We start from the raw sequence: 20,589 nt of genomic DNA on the forward strand, positions 1-20,589 counted from the left end.
TAAGGTTAAGTACCGGAAGGATAAGGGTAAGTTTGCCGGAAGCGTTCTGGCAAATACATGTAAATGCAATTTGTGCAAACAAAAAAATAAAATCTTAACTAACTCAAAATTTCATAATTTCGAGATAGTGGCGGTCTAATCGAAATGGAACAAAAAAAAAGCATGGGCGGAAGTAGAACTATAGGCAGAGCACACCGATAAAGATCGGTGTACTTTGAATATAGTAAACCTTAAAAATCAAGTCGAAGAAAAATAAAAAAAATGAAATCTCGCAGGCTCGAAAATTTTTTTCTGGGTGTGCGTAGTGGATTTTTTTTTCCTGAGCCCAAATCCTATCGAAAAATCGATGGCGCGATATCGGTTAACTTTCGTCTATACAAATCATCCCAAGTTAATATATATGTTTTGCAGTTTACAAAAATAATATAACTTTTTTGGAAAGAAGTTGTGTTGTTTTCTATATTTTTTATAAGAATAAATAACCTGCCTACTCACCGATTCCTTTTCCTATAGTATACTGCCTCTTATGGTGTTGTTGTTGCCTGGTCGCTTGTTGTTGATGATTTTTGATGCTTAGCTGCTTGATGTTGCTGCTGCGCTAGGTATGATTTCTGATGGTAGCAAAATTTTTCTTCCAAACCGGCACTTTTAAAAAAATTTTTTCTTCTTTCTTTTCTTTATTTTTAAATCCAAGTGTATACTATGTGTATCAAAATTGTTTACTTTTTTATTTGCTTTTCCAAGCACTTTGAAACTGTACGAGCTTTTTTTTGTTTTTAAAAGTTTAAAAAAATTTTTTCGCAATTTTTTGTAAATATAAAGGCGTATGTGTATTTTTTTCCGTCAGCACTTTCTTCACTCCGTTTTCACTCACTGTGTCTCCACTTTTGTATTTTTTTGTTTTATATATTTTTTTTTACAAAATTTTTTTTGTTTTGATTTTTAGGGTGGCCAAAGAAGGTTGCGAAGGACCATAAATAATTGGCCTTTTTCGCTGCACTGCACTAATTTTTTCTTAAATAAAAAGATGTTTAAATTACGTGTTTCTCACTTGGTATATATAAAATTTGATGATAAAGTTATAACTATAAAACGTGTCTATAGAACTCCAGACATTAAAAATTAACTTTTGATATACAAAATAACCATATGCACATACGAGCGCATCCGCGATTGCCGCCTAATGATAGTAGACTGCCGTGCGGTTGCAATTTTGTTGACGACGATGGCCCTTCGTGGGTGTTGGCGCCTTCCAATTAACCGCGCACGGCTGCGCGTCAGGATGGCGCACCCAGCCGTCTAACTATGCATGTAGGCGGCTTAAACAATACAATTACTAAATTATAAATTTTTCTAGGGGGCGGGGACCTCCCCCCTTTTCAAAAACATATAGCCAGAAGATCGTTTTAGACTAATGGCTGTGTGTGCCAAATTTCATCCAAATCCGTCCAGCCGTAAATGCGTGATTAAGTCGCAAAGACAAATGTCTGGACATTCAAACATCCAAACATCTAAACATCCAAACTTTCGCATTTAGAATATTATTAAGATTAAGATTAAGCCTTGTTGTTTGGCTGGCTTGATGTCTGATTTTTAAATTAAAAAACCAAAAGTATTTTTTGATGGTACAATCAACGCTTTTATTTAATTGTCTGATCTACGCCCTAGATTGATGAGGAGTGTGGTGACTAGTACCTAGGACCTACCTAAATATTTTCAAGCTTTTAGTATTATTATTACTTCATGTAAGTATTGTTTTCAATAAAACCGTTTAACATAAAATTTTTTTTAAATTATCTTATTTTAAATTTTTAGTCTTTATTTAATTGCCTATTGTTTCTCATTCTATTTAGTTCATTTAGAGACTTATTATTACAAGGACTCTCTCCTGACAATTTGTTACATTGTCACTTCTACCGGACTGTGTGTTATATTTGTTCCAAATATGAGCCAAATCGGAGATCATATGTCGCTTTCTATTCATGTATGTATTATGTGTCCCAAATCGGACCATAAATAGGATTTTTTTGAATATCTCGATTCTTGCGCCACCTAGCGGCGATTTTTTTCAAAGGTCGCTTTCTATGAACCAAATCGGACAGCAAATACGATTATTTTAAATATTTCGATCCATGCGCCGCCTATCGGAGTTTTTTTCTATTATTGCATTGTCAGCGGGTTCTGAACTATATTCCAAATTTCAAGCTTATACCCTATCGTGAAGTTACTTAAATTTCAATTACAAAATTCTGTTCGCCCAGCCTTTTAAGTCAAGCTAAATAAAACCGTTTAAAAAAGACGAAAGGATCAGTTATTTTTCTTAGCATTTGACGAACCATTTCTATCAAAATCTTGTAGTTCACTTGTCCTCCATTCAATACATTTTGATACGCGTTGGAAACATCCACGATGAATTGATAAAGCTAGTTATATATTTTCATTTAATTCACATATCACTGACCAAAAGCTTTCGTCACCTTATTAATTGGAAATGTACAAAACATAAGCGAAAAAATATTTAGTTTATAACATGGGAAGCAGCATCTTCTATTAATTTAGGTCCTCATTCTCTATTACGAAACGAACGTTTGTGTCGCCTCAGAGACGAATCGCTAGTGTATTTGCACTAAATTAAATAATGGCAACATACTATTTGACAATTGCTTTTACCTTCCTGTTTGACATAAAGTAAGAAACGTAAAGGCCGAACGAAAATAATAGAGAATACCATTACCAGACGAAATCGTTTGGAGCCGAATCGTTCGTCTCAGCTGTCGCTCGCAATAAGAAATGAAGCCCTTACATAAAACTTTTTGTATATCGCTTATTCGTAAACTGTTTCCCTAATTTCTTTTAAACTCAATAAAAATTCATTCCTCTTTTCAAATAAACACAATTCTTGTCATTTTTGTTTATATTACAACTTTCGTCATGCATTTATACATTTATATTTTATTTACATTTATAATTTATCACCCTTGAGTGGTGAAAGATATGAAAGATGCCTATGAACACTTTTTTTTTTTTTTTTTTTTTTTTTTTTAATGGACGTTGTGGCAGCGCGCTGCCCTCAAGTGGCCCAATGAAACCAGGCTAATCCTGTTCACGCGATCGATTTATACATATATATAATAACTTTTTTTTTTTTTATTTTGCCGAGTCTTTGATGGGCAGCGGTTTGTCAAGCGTCACGATCTGAGACTGCTCAGCTACAGAAGAAATTTCATCAGCCAAGCGTAATACTTAAAGAGAACAGAAGCAAACGTATTATACATTAATTTAGAGAGGTGAGAACAATCTTTTTTATAGAAAAAAGGGAGTCCGAGCTATCAAATGTGTTTGAGTGAGAGTTATAATCTTGGCATAAACGCCGAAAAGGTTCATTTTGTTCGAAATTCGTTCTACATTGTTTCAGCAGAAGAGGTTTGAAGTGTCTCGATGTCCGAGAGGGAACGCAAAAGTTCACTTCATTCAGAAGGAATGGGCTCGAAATTGATCCATTTAAAAGTTTTGTCATAAATATCACACCAAGCATTTCCCTTCGACTAGCAAGAGTTGGAAGATTGATAAGCTTTAATCGATTAGTATAAGGTGGAAGATTAGTTAAAGAGTCCCATTGGAAATTTCTTAAGGCAAATAGTAAAAATTGTTTTTGTATTGATTCGAGACTGTCTGCATGGACTTGATAACGCGGATTCCAAATTATCGAGCCGTATTCTAATATTGGCCTAACTAATGTTGTAAAAAGTGCTTTAGTTATGTAAGGGTCGTTAAATTCTTTTGACCACCGTTTAACAAATGCAAAAACACCTTTACCTTTATTCACTGTAGCATTAATATGAAGATTGAAACTAAGTTTGGAATCCATCATGACTCCCAAGTCAATAAAATTATTTACAGTTTCTAGACTATAGTTGTTAATTGTATATGAAGCTGGTGGCGAAACTCTCCGAGAAAAACACATGAATTTACATTTTTTGAGATTGAGCGGCATATAATTTACATTGCACCAGGTAACCAAGTGATTTAAATCCATTTGAAGCAAGGAATGTTCCTCAGCCGAGGCACATGATTTGAAAAGTTTTACATCGTCTGCGTACATCAAGATTTTTGAGTATTTAATTGTACCAGATATATCGTTTATGAACAACAAGAACAGAATCGGACCAAGATGGCTGCCCTGAGGAACACCAGAAGAAACATTGATGACCCCAGAAAGTGTATTTTTAAAGATTACTTTTTGCGTACGATAACCAAGATACGAAGAAATCCAACATATAAGACGGGGTTGAAAACCGAGTTGACTGAGCTTATGAATAAGTAATGGGTGTGATACTTTGTCGAAAGCTTTACTGAAATCGGTGTAAATTACATCAGTGTGAAGGCCTTTTCTAAATCCATTAGAAACGTGGGTGGTAAATTCTAGTAAATTGGTGATAGGTGATTTGCCCTTACAGAACCCATGCTGCGAGCTTGCAATTATGGGGGAAATAGGGAATGTTAGGTGGTAGGTAACAATAGCCTCAAATAACTTTGGGATAGCGGATAACTTTGCTATGCCCCGGTAGTTTTCTATTGAAGACCTGCTTCCATTTTTATGAAGCGGAATAAGAAAAGATTCCTTCCATATTGTTGGGAAAACGCCATAAATTAAAGATAAATTAAATAAATCTGTTAGCGGCTGATAGATGTTTGCGGCACATTTTTTAAGAAAGTGTGTCGGGATCCTGTCGGGGCCGTATGAATATGATACTTTTAAAGTTTTTAAATAAGATAATACATCTTCTGAAGATATAAATGGAGCTCTGATTGAATAACATGAATCAATATGGTATGGGTATTCATTAGGTGGAACGTTGGTCTCAATAGAGTAATTTGATTTGAAAAATTCCGCAAAGAAGTCGGCGATCTCTTGATCATCGCTGGAAATATTATCTTGGAATTTCATGGATGATGGAAACCCTTTCACCCTGCGTTTAGAGTTTACGAATCCGTAAAATGCCTTCGGGTTGCAAGTTATATTTCTTTTCATTTTACAAAGATAAGCTTTGTAACACTTTTTGTTCAATTGAAAATACTTGCAGCGTAGAATCGAGTACTGTAAGTAATGGTTATGTAAACCCGTCTTTTTGAACAACTTGAAAGATCGAGACTTTTTATTCTTTAAAATTTTCAGCTCTTTAGTGAACCATACTTGGCTTGTATCGGAATGTACACAAATCCGCTTAGGAACGTATTTTTCAAAAAGACAGTAAATGGTATTGTAAAAGTGAGAAACGCTTTGCTCCACATCAGCATTAAATGTTGGCCACACTATTCGAGATAGATCACGATTTAATTTTTTAAAATTGGCCTTCGCAAAGTCGAAGCGATAACTGGAGTCGTATCGTTTATTTCCGCTGTTACAAGCATAATTTACAACTTCGTAAACTATTTTGAGGGAAGGGTGGTAAGCATCTTCAGGTTCAATAATGGGTTCGCATCGACTAATGGAATATTTAGATTCATCATCCACAAAGGCTAAATCCAACACTCTTCCGAATTTATTCGATTGGATGTTGATTTGTTGAAGGCACAGCTCAGACATTCCGTCTAGAAATTCATTGTTGGAAGACTTTGACGAAACTGGTACGATATTAAAGTCAGAGATGCACCATGATATGTGTGGCATATTGAAGTCACCCAAGACAATAATGGAATCGGAAGGCTTTAGCATCGAATTAACAGTTCTTAGCAAGGAAATGTGATTCATATAAACGGACAGTTCAGAAGATGGCGGGATATAACAGATGGCCAAATAAATGTGGATATTTGCTAGTTGTGTGCGTATGCACAAGAACTCAGTTGTATCGGTGGCGGTTACGCAAATCTCTTCAGATGGTATTGAAGAGTGTACAGCAAGCAGAACCCCACCTCCAACCCTGTTCAGGCGGTCATTTCGATATATCTGGTAGTCATTACAGAGGATCTCTGAGTTAAAAACATGAGGTTTCAGCCAGGTTTCGGTTAAAGCAATTATATCGTAGCTTGAGTTAAATGATTTTAAAAACAGTTCTGTTAACTTGGTGTTTAAGCCTCTAACATTTTGGTAAAGTATATCTAAAGCAGATTTTTCGTTCAGTTTTTTGACTCAGTGTTATTAACAGGGATCTTTGCCAAGTTTGGAACACTCTTATTCCGCCTATATTCAAATTCCCGCACAAGTGCCCCAGAGGGCCAAAAATCGTTACTCAAGATAGTGTCAAAATGGTCAATAGGTACATCTAATCTAAAGGAAGATACGTTTCTTTCATAACTAAAATTAAATTTCCGAATTGTTACGTCATGGGTTTTCCTTTTTGAGAAGATATACGATTTCAGATCCTCCTCAGTAGTATCCCTGTCGAATCTTGACACGAATATCGATTTTTTAGGAGGGACTACAACCAACTTCCTAGTTCCAGGCTCAGTCGCCTGAGAACGGTTTGCAGGTTCAATATTTTTTCTAGCTGCTAGTTTTGTTGGAGGTGCCTTTGATGTTGAAGGCTCTACTGTAAGAGGACTTGGAGATGCTAAGTTTATTAATTCTATCGTGCTAGGTGTAGGAACGGTTGGGTTCTGGATGTTTTGAACGGGGTCTAGGGTCAATACGCCAGCCGAGACATCAGTTCGTTTTCGTTTGCTGTCACGACTGTCGCTGTTAGCATTAGCAGCTGAATCGGTAATACATTTGAAAGTTTTAAACAAGTTTTCATAATACTTGAATTTATCCCCTAATGTAGAAAGTTCCTTACCGATTTCGGAGAATGCGTTTCGGGTATGTTTGAAAAGCTTAAAAAGATCCACTTCGGTGGATCTGCATTTCAAGCACGACCAACGCACACCCTTGTTATCGTTGATCGCATCACACACCCTTGCTGTCAAACTAGCGCACTTCATATGAGCAAGCTCATCACAAAGCCAGCACGACACGAAACGCTCGGTATCACCTTTCAATTGGCAGTTAACAAAATTGCAAGACATTATAAGTTAAAGTAAAATTGATTAAACAGACGGAGGCAGTGAAAATAGTTTGGAGATCACAGTAAGAAAATCACTGTTTGAGCAGTTTGAAGATCACTGTATGTGCAGTTTAAGATCGCTATTAACTGACGCTTAACAACACACAATGCAAACAGCTGTGGCAGTGAAAAGAAAATGAAGTAAATGTGCACGAGCAAATAACAATTGAAAACTGAAAATATGTAAATGCCAATCAAATGCAACAACAAATATGCAAAGTGACTCGGCAAATATGTATGTATGTATGGATATACACACTTTATCAATTATTTTTAAGATACAATTTATTTTAGTAAAGAAAGCAGAACTTTAAATTGCGAATGCAGTACACAACGTGTTTACACTTATTTTTAGCACAATAATTATTTAAACAAACAAATTTATTTATTTAAGACAAAATAAGGCACAGTAGAAATCAAAACACAACTTCACAGCTTGACGTTCGCATTTCATTTGTAGAGAATCATCCATATATAAAGCGAAATCAACACTTTAATTAATTCTCGTTAGTCCCAAAATAATACGTGTACACAAATCATTCTGAAAAGATACGGATACCGTAGAATACCGTAAATAGTCCAAAAAATTTTTTGAAGAAAACGGAAATCGAAGCATTTTCGAATTGTGTAATTGTATTATTCTCTCCAAATCATTGCCTGTTTCGCAAATTACAATGTACAAAACAGTACATAATATACAAACCTATACGTCAAGTTTTCTACAAAATGGTGTCATGGATTATACTAATTAATTGTTTAGTATTGTTTGAATACAGACTATGAGTACATGTTTCAGGTCGTACGTTAACAGCATTTTGTTCAAAAAATAGTTACGTACATATACAGTATATTAGCCGTGTTTTTTTACATGTATATACATTTACATTTGCAGGTAAAAAAACGCTTATTATCACTTATATATTGTTTAGGAAATAACTAGCTACAAAACGGGTTGTGCCATAGAGCGGAGACACGCACCTCTGTTGGCCATAGTGTATAACCTATAGCTGAATCGGTTGCGGTGAACAGTGGACACACATTGTTCGTATTTGCATCTGATTATAATGCGTATTGAAACTTAGGAGTACTAATTTTCTGCGCAGCAATTTAAGAAGTGTAGATAAAGTTATATAAAGTTTAAGTGCATATGTATACAGATGTCAAAAAACACAACTATTATTTAGTAGTGCACTTACCTTCTAACCGGCACTAAATTATCAACACTGCGTGACGTAAGCGTAACATCTTGACTAGCGCTACGTGACCTATGAATGTTGCGTATGTCAATCGGCGATAAAGGGGAGCGAACATAAAAGAAAATTAAGAAAAAGCATACAGAAATATGAAACCAAAACAAAATTAATATATTCTATGAGCTTTGCTCATCTGAGTATAATAAAAGGTAAGCATAGATACATAGAAACATAGATACATATATACATATACACATATTTGCTTGTAAGTTAGGCTGGGGAGATTTTACAAACAGCTTATACCGGGCCGATGAAAAGTTTTGTTAGCAAGGACGTATCTCAGCAATATCATTAGATAGTAAAGACGTACATTCTCACAAAGCCATTTCGAAAACAAACAAAACAAAAAATATGTAAATTCAACTTAATTTATAATTTTTTTTTTTTTTTTAATATGTTATCAGCAATCATGAGTCGTTTTTCTTAAGAACTCCTTAGTTCAATGAAGTATCCCATAGGAAGATCTGGGCTCTTTGAGCTTAGAAACTATATTTCGCCTATTAGAACTATATTTCGCCTCCGAGACATATTGTTTATACAATTTTTTTTATATTCAGCGTGATTTGCACACAGAGTATATTAACTTTGGTAACATAACGATTGATCGTAACGGCATAAATGAATCAAGATACATATAGACTTCCATGTATCAAAATGCTCAGGATGAAAAAGGAACTAATTTAGCTATGCCCGTATGTCGGTCTGTCTGTGATCACGATTACTTGAGTAAATATTGAGATATCTCATCTCTCATCGCTATTTAAAAAGAGCGAAATCGGATGATAACCTGATTATTTAGTAAATAATACACCTAAAATGATGAAATTTGATGTGTGGTCTCAATATCAGACTCTTGACAAAAAGTTGGAAAAATTTTGAAAGTGGGCGTGGCACAGCCTATTTTTTATAAAATAAATTTGCAAATCATAAATCAAAAACAGTTAAACATTTCATAACAAAACTCGGTGGAGAGGTTGCCTTTACTATAAGGAATGCTCCATAGAAAAATTTACGAAATGGGTTAAGGACCACGCCCGCTTTTGTATACAAGATTAAGGGGTCGTGGACGAATAAAATAAGCTATATCTTTACAAAAAAGAGCTTTATATAAATGGTATTTTTTTTAACAAGTGGAATTATAACAAGAAACAGGAAAAAATTCAAATTATTGAAAAATAGGTGTGGCACCGCCCCTTTTATGACTAAGCAGTTTTCTATGTTTTGGGAGCCATAACTCGAAAAAAATCACAGAATCGAATCTTATAGCACGAAATATTTCTAGAAAAAATGGACGAAATCGGTTAAGGACCACGCCCATATTTATATAAAAAAGTCTTGTCACGTAGCAAATGCTACGCCACAATATCTATTTCCCATTTAGCGCCCACCCCTATCATTATATTTCCCATTTACTGCCCACCCCTAATATTGTATGTACCGACATACATAGTATGTATATATACATACTGGCCCAACAACCATCGCGCAAGCACAAGGCAAGCCAGCGATGGTGAACGCACAATGCTTGAGAATTTTCATTCGTGGCGCGCTGTGCGCGACAATGCGAGCATAATTCCCAGTGTGTTCATAGACACATATGAATAAAATGACTTGTCAGAATACACCAGGCACACTTCGCCTTAGGTGAGTGAAGTGTGTGCCGGCCGCCATTGGCGGTCCACAAGGGGTGCCCTTGGGGTTAGGAGGGTGCGTTACAAGGTCGGTTCCACCGATGGTACGCCCCCTGCCTATTGGACACCCTGCCGGTTTACCCACATTTCCGGTGAGTAAGACGGGTATTACACCCCTTATTACTTACAGGAAAGGTAATGCACGAGCAGTCTCCTCGGGTAGGAAGGAAACCCGTCCCAACGCCAGTGGCGGGGCGGACTCCCCCAATACCCCGGCAGACTGCCCGAGCCAATATAAATACATTCTAGGGACTCCGTTTGGGTCGACGGAGAATAAGGTTACAACGTCGGTTCTGCCGATGGTACTTCCCTCCCCCCCCCCCCCCCCCGGCCTATTGGGCAGCCCTAACACATATTCTAGGGACTCCCTTTGGGTCGACGGGGGGTAAAGTTACAAGGTCGGTCCTGCCGATGGTACCCCCCCCCCCCCCTCGCCTTTTGGGCAGCCCTAACATTTTTGTCATCATCTCTTCTTCATAGCCATCCCAATCCTTGCACATCCCATCCCGGAGTGTAGCCACCACCGTCGTCATAACTATTTGGTGAGAACTACCGTCATTCATTACTCTCTCTTCGGGCGTGATCCTAACTTCCGCCGTCATTACTACCGCAGTTATCACCCCTCGGCGAGAGCTATCGTCATTCACCGTCGTCTTCATCATCTGAGCCACCGCTAGCTAGTACTCTATATCGTAATATTCTCAGCAACTTTACCTAGGAAACATCTCTCTCTCTCTATTGGATTCAAGGTTGTGGATATTCTAGCCTGAGAGCCGCGTATGTGTGTGTGTGTTCGAAATCAAAACACAAAATTACTGTGTATTTATATTGGTGGGGGAAGTTGGACCTCCATCCGACTCTGGATTGACTTGAGCATACCTCAGCCTCTGACCAAACCCACTCCATAGTCTTTTAAAAGAGTCGCCGATGAATATAATAAGCTATACCTTTGCGAAAACGTACTTAATATTAATGGTATTTTACTTTCTAAATAGAATTGTAACAAAAAGTATGAAAATATTAAAATTTTTGAAAATGACTTAGCAATTTTGTATGTTTCGGGAGCCATAACTTGTAAAAAAATTAACACATCGTACACTGAAAGAAAAAGCTTGGTAAAATCAACCGAAATACGGGTCAATTCAACCGAAATTTCTATCAATTTTTATCCATCGCAACAAGATGTTGAATCAACTGCGCACAAATCGTTGATTCGTAATTGACCGTTTTAGTAGTCAAATGAACAAAAAAAGTTGTTGCGACAGCTTTGTATGAAAGTACCTATATTGCCATATAAATAAATAAATGTAAGGCGCGATAACCTCCGAAGAGATTTTAGGCCGAACTTCTCTTCCAATTTGCGTCGTGCTCCTTTTTAAATTTTCTTACAAATTGGCGGGACGGGACCTACTTTTTTATGCCGACTCCGAACGGCATCTGCAAGGCATATGAGTTTTCACTGAGAGCATTTCATGGCAGAAATACACTCGGAGTGCTTGCCGAACACTGACGAGGGGCGACCCCGCTTGGAAAATTTTTATTCTAATTGAAAAAACTTTTTTCTAAAATTTTGATGTTGCTTTGCCCGGGGTGTGAACCCAGGGTCTTCGGTGTGGTAGGCGGAGCACGCTACCATTACACCAAGGCGGCCGCCATATAAATACGTAAACATGTGAATACATAAACACGCATGCTTGCTACATATACATACATATGAATATAGAAATGAAAATAGTACCTAGTCACGAAACTGATTCTCAATTCTTTCAGTTGCAGCTCAGCTCATTCTCAATTTCTTCTCTAGCATGTAGTTGCCGCACCTGATTGTTTCGAACAAAACTTGTAGTATAAATGTTTGACGTAACATTTTAAAAAGAGAACTTATAAGTTATAGAAAAGTAAAGAATCAAATCGCAGGAAGGTAACTCACCAGTGGAGTAACTTTACATGTAATTCGGCTAGTTTAATTTTCGTAACACTTTAAGTTGAAACAATTCCAAAACAACTCAAACTTTTGTTTTGTCGGAAAAATCAACATTAACAAGTAAAGGTGTCTAAGTTCGGGTGGAACCGAACATTATATACTCAGCGTGAGCTTCAATTGCACATTTCATTTCAGATAAATTACTTTTGTACATAATACGTGGCACCCCCCGTTTAAAAAAATGTCACCCCATTGCCTCTTACAATAAAACTTGATAAGTGAAATATCATTGATTCAAAATTATTTTTTGCTAAGTTATAGTTTACTATTCTAGTCTACGACCCTTTTAAAAATCTTTTATATAAAAGTGGGCGTGGTTTTTAATCGACCTCGTCCATTTTTTCTAGAAATATTTCCTGCCATAGGAAAAATCTTTGTGTCGAATTTTATTACAATCCGTTCATTTTTCTTCCAGTTATGGCTCCCGAAACATAGAAAATTGCTTAGTCATAAAACGGGCGGTGCCACGCCCATTTTTTAAAATTAGAAGTTTTTCCTATTTAATGTTATAAATCCACTTGGGAAATGAAATATCATTGACATAAAGCCTTTTTTTGGAAAGATATAGCTTATTTTATTCCTCCACGACCCTTTTAAAAATCTGTTATATAAAAGTGGGCGTGGTCCTTAACCGATTTCGTTAATTTTTCTTCAAAGCATTCCTTATAGTAAAGGCAACCTCTCTGCCGAATTTTGTTACGATAAGTTTAACGATTTTTGATTTATGATTAATAATATTTGTAAAATTGATTTTATTACAAGTGGGCGGTGCCACACCCATTTTAAAAATGTTTTTCAAATTTTTAACAAGAGTCTCAATATCAGTCCATACGTCAAAGTTCAGCGTTCTAGGTGTATTATTTACTAAATAATCAAGTTTTTTGTGTTTTTCAAAATTTTATATATATAAAAAGTGGATGTGGTTATCATCCGAATTCGCTCATTTTCAATACCAATCTATTCTAGGTCCAGATAAGTTCGTGTACCAAATTTGGTGAAGATATCTCAATATTTACTCAAGTTATCGTGTTAACGGGCAGACGGACGACGGGCATGGCTCAATCAATTTTTTTTTCCACACTGATGATTTTGATATATGGAAGTCTATATCTATCTCGATTCCTTTATACCTGTACAATAGGCCGGTTCGATTTGTGGGGAGACAAAAAAATCGTCCATTGCTCTGTGAAAATCATATTCTAGGGATCAAAATAAGAAACTTTGCCGAAGGAACCATACCTCTAAAACGAATTCTGATGTCCCCCCCCCCCCCCCCCCCCTCCTTTGGGTCCTAGGGGCAAATTTTGAAAAATCCCACTTTGAAAAGCCTATGTTTTTTATTTTTGGAGTTTATTTTTCTCTTTATTATTTCTCTTTATTTAGTCAGAACATATGTAAATGAAAAAATTAATTTAACTTAGTAATAGAAAAGAAATTAAAAAAAAATTATTAGAATATAGCGTTTTTACAACCCCCTTTTAAAACCAAGGCATCACTGTGATGCATTTGCATGTCATAAACATAGTTGTGTGGGTTTTTTATTCAACCGTTTTAAAAAATGAAGGTATCACTGTGACACAATTGCAGATCGTAAAATTGCTTGTGTTGTTTTTTTTAAGCCACCACAAGACACAGCAGGTAGAATTGAAATTGCCCCTACCCAAAAGTTCGACCCAAAGGGGGGACATCAGAATTCGTTTTAGAGGTATGGTTTCTTCGCCAAAGTTTGTTATTGTGATGTCTAGAATACGATTTTCACAAGGCAATGAGCGATTTTTAAATCGACCCGCCCTATTTTACAACCAACCGTTATCCAATCAAAGTTAATATACTCTGTGTGTAAAGCACGCTGAGTATAAAAAATGATGTTTTTTTTATTATCTTATTAGATTCGTTCGCGCGAGTGAAAATTCATAAAAACTTGAACAAAATGTTACTAACTTTGGAAAAATTCTGTTTGTTCAAGCAAAACTTTTGCAACAAGAGGGCGCAATTTTGCATTTCGCTTGGACGAGAAGTTCCAAAATTGTACCCGATAAATCGGTCTCCCGGTATCTCATAATTTTTTGCACAGTAAATTCAAAAATGGGTTTTTTCGTTTTGTATTGATAACTAAAAAACTAGTTTTTTGTTGTTTTCCCATATTGTATGTGTTTTCGATTTGATGTTTTTTTATTTTGGTGTTTTTTTAACAAGTGGCACCATCGTCATAAGTACAAAGTAGAGAGCGCAGTGAGCGTAAAATTCTCTTTGAAATTTGCTCATGTATTGACAGTTGATCGCCGTTGAAATGACCTGTAAGATCAGTTGTGTTTACAGAAAAATCAGTTAGATTGATTAGGAATCTGCCAATTTTACAAAATTTTGTTAACAGCGGCAATTTCTCTTCTGTTGAAATGACTGAACTAATTTGTTCGCTTGACAAAGAATTCGGTCGAATTAACCACACCCATTTTCAAAAATTTTAGTGTTTTCCAATTTAATGTTATAATTCGATTTATGAAGTAAAATTATATTGATACAGAGCACTTTTTTGCTAAGATATCACTTACAAATCTTAAAAATCTTTTATATAAAAGTGGGCGTGGTTTTTAACCGATCTAGTCCATTTTTTCTAGAAATATTTCCTGCTATAAGGAAAATATATGTACACAATTTCATTACGATATATAATTTTTCTTCGAGTTGTGGCTCCCGAAACACAGAAAATTGCTTAGTCATAAAAGGGGCGGTGCCCCACCCATTTTTTTAAATTTAAAGTATTTCCTATTTATTGTTATAAATCCACTTGGGAAATGAAATACCATTGATATAAAGCTCTTTTTTGCAAAGATATTGCTTATTTTATTCGTCCACGACCCTTATAAAAATCTTTTATATAAAAGTGGGCGTGGTCCTCATCCGAGTTCGTTAATTTTTCTTCAAAGCATTCCCTATAGTAAAAGCAACCTCTCTGGCGAATTTTGTTACGATAGGTTTAAATTTTGATTTATGACTAATAATATTTGTAAAATTGATTTTATCACAAGTGGGCAGTGCCACGCCCATTTTAAACAATTTTTTCAAATTTTTATCAAGAGTCTCAATATCAGTCCACACGTCAAATTTCAACATTCTAGGTAATAATACACCTAGAATGTTGAAATTTGACGTGTGGACTGATATTGAGACTCTTGATAAAAATTTGAAAAAATTGTTTAAAATGGGCGTGGCACTGCCCACTTGTGATAAAATCAATTTTACAAATATTATTAGTCATAAATCAAAATTTAAACCTATCGTAACTAAATAATCAGGTTTTTTCTGTTTTACAAAATGTTATATATAAAAAAGTGGGCGTGGTTATCATCCGATTTTGCTAATTTTCAATACCAATCTATTATGGGTCCAGATAAGCTCGTGTACCAAATTTGGTGAAGATATCTCAATATTTACTCAAGTTATCGTGTTAACGGTCAGACGAACGGACGGACGGATATGGCTCAATCAAAATTTTTTCGATACTGATGATTTTGATATATGGAAATCTATATCTATATCGATTCCTTGATACCTGAACAACTAACCGTTATCCAATCAAAGTTCATATACTCTGTGTGCAAAGCTCGCTGAGTATAAAAATATAGTGTATTTAAATAAAGTAGATAGCCCTATAACTGCTATACTAACTACCGTTTGCATTGTGCTTCTTTTTATCTGTGTACCGATGCCGATTTTGTTACGAATATTATTGAGAAGGAGAGAGCATCTTCGGCTGTTCAAAGCAAATAAGCGTCGATGCACGGCTAGAACAGATACAGCGTTACTAAAACGATTTACATTAGAATATGGAGTTAATCGAAATGGCTTCTGAAATAAATTACCTATTATTCAATGGCCAAAAAATTTTGCCATTTAACGGTGCTAATCTTTGGTATAGTCATTGTTGCGGTCGGCGCAACTCAGTTGTTACAGAAAATAAAACACAAAACTTTTGTTAGCGATCCGTAGCGACGGAGGCGATTAAAAACTATTTTGTTTATTTGGCTTCACTTGAACAACTGTCCTCTAAATATGCAAAATGCTAGTATTTATGCCAAAGTAGGAATATCAAATCTGGCGTGATGTTACCGTTAAATCGGCTGATTTCTTTTCATATGTTAGTCCATGTTATTACTGTTTCTATCATAAAAAACTCTTAAACAATAACGAAGTTAACAAAAGAAGTAACATATGTATGTACATACATATGTACATGTTAGTATAAAGAAAATATTAATGTTCGTATGAATGTATATGAAGTATAATAGAATGCAAGTTCAATGTTTGTTGATGCGAATGATAGAATTAGTGCAATAGAGGGTGGATTGCATATCCATATCATGTGTTCGTAGGTATGTACATTTGTTTGCACATACTCAGTGTTATTGATCTTCTGATCTGCTTTGATGGTAAAATTGAAGTTAGGGCGGCCCAAAATAATTATATTTTTTCGTCGGTAACACTCCACCCGCCGTAAACAAGTTATGACATACGCGTTTACTCAGACTTATTACCGACGTCTAAAACTGCAACTTTTGCCACTGGTCGATGAAGTACTCCAGACTTCGTTTGAATCATGACGCTCCGTACCTGTCCATCTTTAGCCGTTATAGTGTTAACAATTTTGCCTTTTGGCCAGCAATTTCTAGGCAAATCGGGATCGACTATCACCACAATATCACCAACACGAACGGGGGGTACTTTGCTGAACCACTTGCTACGCCTGGAGATGATAGGTGCATACTCTTTAACCCATCGCTGCCAAAATCGGTCTGCAAATTGCTGGGTTAAGCACCAACGCTGTCGTATGGTATGTTCTTCGGAACAAATAAGCTTGTAACCGTCAGATGATCCAAGTAAAAGATGATTGGGGGTGAGAGCTTCGTCATCGCCGCTGTCCAGTGAGACGTACGTAAGCGGTCGCGCATTTATGATGAACTCCACCTCATGCAGAGCATTTCGCAAACTCTCGTCATTAAAGTTTGAAGAAGGCAGTATTTGGAAAAGTACATTTTTTACTGACCTTACTAGACGTTCCCATACTCCTCCCATGTGAGGAGTACTTGGAGGATTAAATCTCCACTTTATGTTTTCGAAGTGCGATGTTATTTCTGTATCGTTTTTAATCGCGCAAATTATTTTTTCTGATGCCTTGAAATTTGTTCCGTTATCTGTGAAAATCTCCCTTGGACATCCTCGTCGTGAAATGAAATTTTGTATGGCCATTATGCAGGAGCTCGTGTCTAGGCTATGCGCTACCTCAATATGTACTGCCCGTAAGGTAAGGCATGTAAACAATACGCCCCATCTTTTTTCACGCCGTCTTCCAACGATAACCGATAGTGGACCAAAATAGTCGATGCCAACATAAGTGAAAGGTCTTTCAAAAGCCGCTAACCTGGCGACAGGTAGTGCTGCCATTTGTGGAGCTTGTGGAACAGCAACGGCGTTTTTACAGCTCTGGCAACTTTTCCGCACCTTTCGGTATAACACTCTTAGGTGACTTATGTGGTACTGTCCACGTAGATGATTTATTATTGACTCGTGCATCTGGTGATGAAAGCGCTCATGTGTCCAACGCACTATTAAAAACGTAACATAATGGTTATTAGGTAATATTATGATTTCACGATTATTTAAATGCTCGATTCGACTTTTGCTTCGTAATATGTCGTTTTGATCTAAATAAACATTAAGAGAAATTAATTTGCTCGATTTCTCAATAGGCTTACCCTGCTTTAGTGACTTTATTTCAGCACTAAATTCAGAATTCTGAGCATACCTGAATAGAAAATTTTTTGCTTTTTGGATATGATCGAAGATGATCGAATTATTTTGTTGTTTCGCTGCATTTGTGCGAAGTCGGTCGATATATATAAAAAATGTAGCCACAGCTCGGTAAAGCCTTTTCCAATCTGAAAAATATTCTATATTTAAATCAGGATACTTCATTTCAATTTTCGTAGTATGCAGAGCATAATGCTTAATTTCAGAAACGTCTATTGGAGCTTGTTCTACGTCGTCGAATTTCGGCCATGTTGTCGGATTTGACATTAAAAACTCTGGACCACTGAACCACGTTTGATATGCGTCCCTTGCAGAGACCTTTGTTCCCAAGTCCGCAGGGTTCAATTTTGATGGTACCCATTGCCATTGCTTCGCATTTGTATCCTCGAGAATCTCCCCTATTCGGTGCATAACATATTGATGAAAATTTTTTGGATCCATACGAAGCCATCGCAAGACTGTTTTTGAGTCCGACCAATAAAACTTTGACGTTATTCCTATACAGTTGACTTTACTGATAACATTCGCTAGTCTGACCCCGATAACTGCAGCCTGCAACTCTAACCTTGGAATGGATAGAGGCTTTAACGGTGCGACTTTTGATTTCGCCGCCACTAGTGTTGTTGTTATATTATCCCCCTTTCGTACTCGCAGATAGCAAACAGTTGCGTATGCGCTCTCTCCGGCGTCAACAAAGGTATGTAATTGGACGTCATCGGCATCTTTCAAATGTATGGAATAGCATCGCGGTATTTCGACTGCTGCTATCGACGGCATACAACTTTTCCATTCGCACCACTTTTCGTACAGCTTCTCGTTAAATGGTTCATCCCAAGAGATACCAGAGCGCCAGACATCCTGTAAAAGAATTTTTAGTCCTATGGTATAGCAACTTACAAAACCCAAGGGATCAAAAATGGACATTAAAACTTGTAAAGCCTCCCTCTTTGTAGGTACAAGGGGCTGATTAATAACGTCACGACGAAGTCTTGCAAAGCGACATATGTATTTAAAACTGTCGCATGTGGGATCCCAAAACATTCCAAGAACTTTTGTTGTAGAGTCCCATTCCTTAGCTGCTTGAGTAGTAACAGAGTTTTCATTGAGTTGCTGTAATACGTCTACTGAATTTGATGACCAACTTCGAAGTTCAAACCCAGCGTTTTCGTGTATTCTTTGCACTTGTCGTGCTAGTGCCAAAGCGGATTCTGCATCCTCTGCGCTGTCGATATAGTCGTCCACGTAGTGATTATGTTTCACGGCTTCCACTGCACGAGGATATTCCTCGCTAAAGCTTTCGGCGTTTTTATCGCGAACAAAGTGGGCAATGCAGGGCGCGCAATTAAGTCCAAAAGTCATCGCTTGCATAACATATACACTTGGCTTTTGAGAGTCATCAAGTTTATCATACCATAAAAATCTCTGAACGTGCATGTCGCTATTGCGAATGTTAATGCGGTGAAACATCTCCGCGATATCTCCGCATATAGCAACTCTACCAACTCTAAATGATAATAAAATATCGACTAAAGAATTTAGCAAATCCGGGCCGCTAAGCAGAAAATCATTAAGTGAAAAGCCATTTACCTTCGCAGCTGCGTCCCATACCATTCGAATTTTACCTGGCTTGTTTGGGTTAGTTACTATGAATATTGGCAAGTACCATATCTTACCACCAGGTGACGAAATTTCGTTGTCTGTAAGTTTCTTCGCGTAGCCCTGCGCGATCAGGTTATCTATTTGGTTTTGGATAGTAGATTCCAATTTAGGGTCTTTAATGAATTTCTTGCTTAAACAATCTAGTCGACGTTTCGCATATGCATAACTATCAGGCAAAACGGCGTTACAATCACGCCATAATAATCCTATTTCGAAGCGGTTGCCAACCTTTTGGCACGTATTGTTCATAATGCTTACTGCCTTTGCGTCATCTTTGGACATTATATGAGTGGGTCTAGGGGATTCTATTTTGAAGAAATCGCTTACCATTTCATGTAACTCGCCGTACCTTTTTTCGCAGTCACATGTGTGTATGTTTAGTTGGTATTCTGGTCTACGTCCAGCGTCGCATCCTTGAAGGGTCCATCCCAAGCGTGTTTTTGAAGCTATTGGCTGTGACCAGGTTCCTTCCCTTATTTTTAGTGGAACTGCCAATCTCCAATTGTCTACACCGATTAAAATAGATGGTTTTACGTTCCTATACGATGCAATGGGTAGGCCTGCTAGATATGGGTACATTTTCTGTAGCTCAGAAATGTTAATTGATTGTGGTGGTAGACCGAGGTCATCAACGGTGTGGATATTTTTTAAAGTATACTTTCGAACATTTGTAGTACTCGAGACTTGGATTGTTGCTCTTTTAGAGTTGGCTTCAACGCGCGTTGTATTCCCTGTCCATTTTAGACATAAAGGATCATTATCGCCGTCCAGACCTAGTTCATCAAATACCTTTCTTTCCATCAATGTAACGGACGAGCCCTCGTCTAAAAATGCAAAGGTGTTGTATATTTTATTTTTGGAATAAACGTGGATCGGCACTATTCTAAAAAATGGTTGCTTGCTTTCGTTGCCATCGCAGTGGGTATTAACCGGTGCGTCTGAGACATCAGTTGCTGTGCTAACTGGTTCAACTTGGCTTACCGATTTATGAAGCAAAGGATGATGCTTGAATGTGCACCCATCCTTACCGCATATCCTTTTTAAATAACATTCACGTCTATGCGAGTCAAGGCATTGCCGACAAAGGTTGTTTGCCTTCACTGCATCCCACTTGCGTTGAAGTGTGAGGTTTTTGAATGATTCGCATTGCGCTA

At 36.9% G+C, this 20,589-nt stretch overlaps 1 protein-coding gene across 5 annotated transcripts in view; it reads right to left on the bottom strand.

Annotated features, from left to right (window-relative positions):
- The window catches only part of mtd (mustard), a 2,476,738-nt gene that overhangs the window by 2,033,790 nt on the left and 422,359 nt on the right, over positions 1-20,589 (bottom strand). For 4 of the 5 annotated variants that reach the window (XM_067759877.1, XM_067759880.1, XM_067759879.1 and 1 more), the window contains exon 4: positions 8,237-8,305. The exons of the other annotated variant lie outside the window; for it this stretch is intronic. In XM_067759877.1, coding sequence (XP_067615978.1) covers positions 8,237-8,305 — 69 coding nt within the window. The remainder of the gene's footprint in view (positions 1-8,236; positions 8,306-20,589) is intronic. 5 annotated transcript variants of the gene reach the window in all.

Source organism: Eurosta solidaginis, chromosome 1, assembly GCF_040869045.1.
Source record: "Eurosta solidaginis isolate ZX-2024a chromosome 1, ASM4086904v1, whole genome shotgun sequence".
Lineage (NCBI taxonomy): Eukaryota > Metazoa > Arthropoda > Insecta > Diptera > Tephritidae > Eurosta > Eurosta solidaginis.